Raw genomic sequence first — 4379 nt, 5'->3', positions numbered from 1 at the left:
GTCCAATGGCTGCTTCCTTTATCTCTTCAGATGCAGTGAATCAAGGGGGGGAAGAGAGAGATAGAGAAAGAGAATGAGAGTGGTGCCTTGGGATGTCTATACCCTCTTTTTAGAGTCCTATCCCCCCTTTGAGAAACATTTCCATCTGGTTACTGGAAGACAAAAACTCTATGTAGAAGGATGTTCCCTGCTGCTTTTCCTCACCTTTTTAGGGTACGTTTGTTTCCCTTTCTGCTTAATGACTATGGTTACTGTTTAGATACAAAATTAAGCAGAGCACACATTTCTTTGTTTAAAACAGACCAGTTTGCCAGCCTCGGTTTGGAACATGCATTAATAACACCATACAGTGTCATCTTATAACTTCACATACATTATAAAAAATGTATTAATATTTGCAGTGAGAGTATCAGTATTTCTAGTTGACTCATAGATTTACTGACCATCTTAAAGGTGAGCTCCATGTGCGGATAATATGCCTGCAAGAGGGATAGTTTGTTAACGGCAGAAGTCCGTAACATACTGTGCTCTCCTCCTGAGATCCTCTGGTCACCATGTGGTCTTCATCAGGCAAAAATAAGTGAATCTATCTTTCCGATTTTGGGGAGTAATCTAGCAAGGGAAGGACATAGGATACCATGGTGATTGGCATGCTATAAATAGCTAGATTATCTGGAGTACTCTTACATATCTTACAGGTTTTACTCCATCTACTGGGGCCGGGACAATGAGGTGATTCTGAAACCAGGAATGACTGAGAAGACATCAGTTACAGCTGCAAACAATTAGTACGTTTCTCCAATATCTAGCTTTCTGTTTCTTTGATTCCAAATTTATTGCTAAGGCTGGTTCAAAATTTTTCTTGAGAAGATTTTTGGTGTGAAATTGGATTTTCCATTCCACTATTTTTTTTCCATGAAATTCTCTTTTTCCTGGAAATTATAAGATTTCCAATAAAAAATACCAAACTCTCTTCCTCCCTAAATCATGGCTGTGGGATTCTGGAGAAGTTCCAGGGCAGTTCAGCAAGAGGAGAGACCAACATGCATCATGGGGGATGTAATCCAGCTGGGGAGCCTGGCTCATGGAACAGATTGGTGATGTGTGGTATCTGAGGCACCCCCATGGTATTTCCGAGTCGAAATATTATGTTTTTAGCAAAAAGGTTTCAGTCTCCTCACACACACACAAAACCCCTCTGTGGATCAGCTGTACACAGTACCCAACTTGCACTAAAAACAACACGATGAAATATACCCCTAACCTCATACTCTGTAAATCTGGTAGAAATTGCATCATTTCATAACACAGTAAAAAAGAGTAGGTCAAATTAATCCCCAGGGCACCAATTACACCAAGCTGGCCTTGGTTCACTGAACACATTAATAAGGTGTGGTGTCTCACTGAGCTCAGGTATTCCCGGTTGCATCAGGAATCATGTCTCACAGATCACACATCTCAGTATAAAACATCCCGAATGCTCCAAACTGGCAGTTTATATCGATGGGGAAACGCCAATACATCTCTCTCTCTCTTCTCAGCAGGTACGTGCGATTGTCCTGAATTACAGTCACACACACACATGGACACCATGGGGATCAGCAGGTATTGACTTCAAAACCTCCAGCACTGAAAGCCTCAGTCCCAGCTCCTACCCCTTCAGCTAAAGGAGCGACCTCCTTGGTTGGAAAAAATAGGCAATTACATAGCCACTGAAGCCAGTGCTTTCCAGTGTATCTCTGGGTTTTCATACGGGCTAAAGTAAATGCCAAAAAACTTAATTAGCACATTAAGCAACTGAAATAATCTTCACCCTGATTCTCTTACAGCAGAGTCACAAGTCACTGTTTTCTGCTTGGATTAGTGAACAGGAGTGTTCATGTGTGGGGCATGATTAACCTGTGTGTCACTGTATTTATGCAGTGTGTATTTTATCAAACAACAGGAATGACAAGCTGTGAACATCTGTCTCTGTGGACTAAGCCCTTCCCTGAGCGGGTACTGATGTCCATTTAGAAACTGAACTCCATTTATCTTCATTTACTTCATTACAGGGAAGGGACAGGTTTTCCGAACCATCCACCTGTCCAGATCTCTGTAGCTGCCTCATCTCTGTTCAGAGGAGATGGAAAAGGGAAATCACTCGGAGGTGACTGAGTTCATTCTCTCAGGACTGACAGATCGTCCAGAGTTGCAGGTTCCCCTGTTTGTGTTGTTCCTACTGATTTACGGTATCACCCTGTTGGGCAATGGGGGGATGATCTTGTTAATCACGATTGATCCCCGGCTCCAGACCCCCATGTACTTTTTCCTCAGTAATTTGTCTTTCTGTGACCTCTGCTTTTCCTCAATACTTTCCCCTAAGATGCTGCTGAATTTCTTAGCCGAGAGGAAAAGCATTTCTTTCTCTGCCTGCGCTGTGCAAATGAATCTCTGTATCATTTTTGCAGATGTTGAGTGTCTCTTGCTGGCTGTGATGGCATATGACCGTTACGTGGCCATCTGTAACCCGCTGCTCTATACGGTTACTATGTCCAGGCAGCTTTGTAAAGAGTTGGTGGTTGGGGCATACGCTGTCGGGTTGGTGGATTCAGTGATAGAAACGTGTTTTACATTTCGGCTGTCATACTGCAGCTCCAACATCATCAATCATTTCTTCTGTGACATCCCCCCACTGCTGGCGCTCTCCTGCTCTGACACCCGCATCAATGAGATTATGATGTATGTTTTTATGAGTTGCATTATAGTGAGCAGCCTTGTAACTGTCCTCCTCTCCTATGTGTATATCATCTCCACCATCCTGCAGATCAGCTCTGCCGAGGGCCGGCGCAAAACCATCTCCACCTGCTCTTTCCACTTGACTGCTGTGGTCCTGCTTTTTGGCACCCTCCTCTTCATATTTTTACGTCCCCCCTCCAGCTATTCCATGGACACAGACAAAATGGCCTCGCTGTTTTACACGCTGGTGATCCCCGTGTTGAACCCCCTCATCTACAGCCTGAGGAACACGGAGGTGAAGGACGCCGTGAGGAGAGCAATGAATAAACTCCTAACCAATTCCTGAATCTGTTTAACTCTGTACTGGTTTAGTGATGGGGAGGAACAGGTGAATTCAATTCCCAGCCCATTACAATGTAATTTCGCAGAGTCCGTAGGAGTGTTGTTCATTATTCTTTTTATTATTATTTATTTGTTTGTATTCCAACAAAGTCTGCAGGCCCCAACTCAGATCAGTGGTCAAAACAGAGGAAGAATCACATGGGCAGAAAAGGAGAATTATTCTATAGGCTGGGTGATAGGGGCTTCCACTTAGAGGGTGAGATACTCAACTTCATGTCTCTGTTCCAATGATTATGTATGTATCTATCTAAGTTTGAAAGGAGAGACTGAGAGCAACTCAGACTGGAATAGCACATCCCTCAGGGGCTGGGATGCTTTCTGGAAATGCAGGAAACCCAAGTGCATAGTGTAACGGGTTCGGTCTCAGAGACCCCCACTGGCACTGTCACCTGATGTTCTTAAATTTCCTCTGCTCCTATTTTCCCTGCCAGCTTAATCCTCTGAATCCTGTCTTGTTGAGTCAGACACGCTAGCCTGCTGCAACACAGACCCAGGGTCTGGGCCGCATCCCCAAAACTGGAGATCTAGACTGAGACCAGCTCAGGAGGATACACATCTCCATCACGCAGACACCCAACTCCCAATGGGATCTAAACCCCAAATAAATCCATTTTACTCTCTATAAAGCTTATACAGGGTGAACTGATAAATGTTCACCCTCTATAGCACTGCAAGAGAGAGAGATGCACAGCTGTTTGCCCTCCAGTAACAATTACTTACACTGTTTATAAATAAACAAAAATGATTTTATTAAGTATAAGAAGTAGGATTTGACTGTTTTTAAATAGTAACAGACAGAACAAAGTAAGTCACAAAGCAAAATAAAGCAAAACACGCAAGGCTAAGCTTTATACACTTAGAAATCAGTTACAAATGTTAACTTCTCACTCCAGTTGTTATTTCAGGTAAAATCCTTCTCAGGGCAGATGCCTTTTCTGACCTAGGTCCAGCCTGTTTTCCCCGACCCCTGGGGCTACAGTCCCTTTGTTTCCAGGTGCTTGCAGGTATCTATCTGGGGTGGGGCGGTCGTCTCTTAAACCAGCTGAAGACACTCATAATTTGCCTTCCCCACTTCATATAGAACATCCCTTTGTTTGGAATTCCAACCCCCTCTAGAAAAGTACCCGTTTCAAGATGGATTTCAGTATCAGGTGACATGGTCACATGTCACTGTAAGACCCGAGTGTGACATTGCACCCCATAATTCTTTATGGAAATATACTTATGAATGTAGATATGACATGACTGGAATATGTTTT

General features: G+C 43.5%; 1 protein-coding gene across 2 annotated transcripts; it reads left to right on the top strand.

Moving 5' to 3' along the window:
- The first annotated feature begins 238 nt into the window (after positions 1–238).
- LOC120403461 (olfactory receptor-like protein OLF1) lies at positions 239–3064 on the top strand. 2 transcript variants are annotated; one of them, XM_039534529.1, is made up of 2 exons: positions 239–247; positions 2126–3064. In XM_039534529.1, the coding sequence occupies exons 1-2, from the start codon at positions 239–241 to the stop codon at positions 3062–3064; spliced, it is 948 nt and encodes a 315-aa protein (XP_039390463.1). The 2 variants fall into 2 exon arrangements, with proteins under 2 accessions (XP_039390463.1, XP_039390464.1); XM_039534530.1 differs by lacking the exon at positions 239–247 and having other exon boundaries at positions 2120–3064.
- The last annotated feature ends 1315 nt before the right edge of the window (positions 3065–4379 follow it).

Source organism: Mauremys reevesii, linkage group 4 (assembly GCF_016161935.1).
Source record: "Mauremys reevesii isolate NIE-2019 linkage group 4, ASM1616193v1, whole genome shotgun sequence".
In the NCBI taxonomy this organism is placed as follows: Eukaryota; Metazoa; Chordata; order Testudines; family Geoemydidae; genus Mauremys; species Mauremys reevesii.
This window is presented reverse-complemented; position numbering and strand designations above follow the sequence as displayed.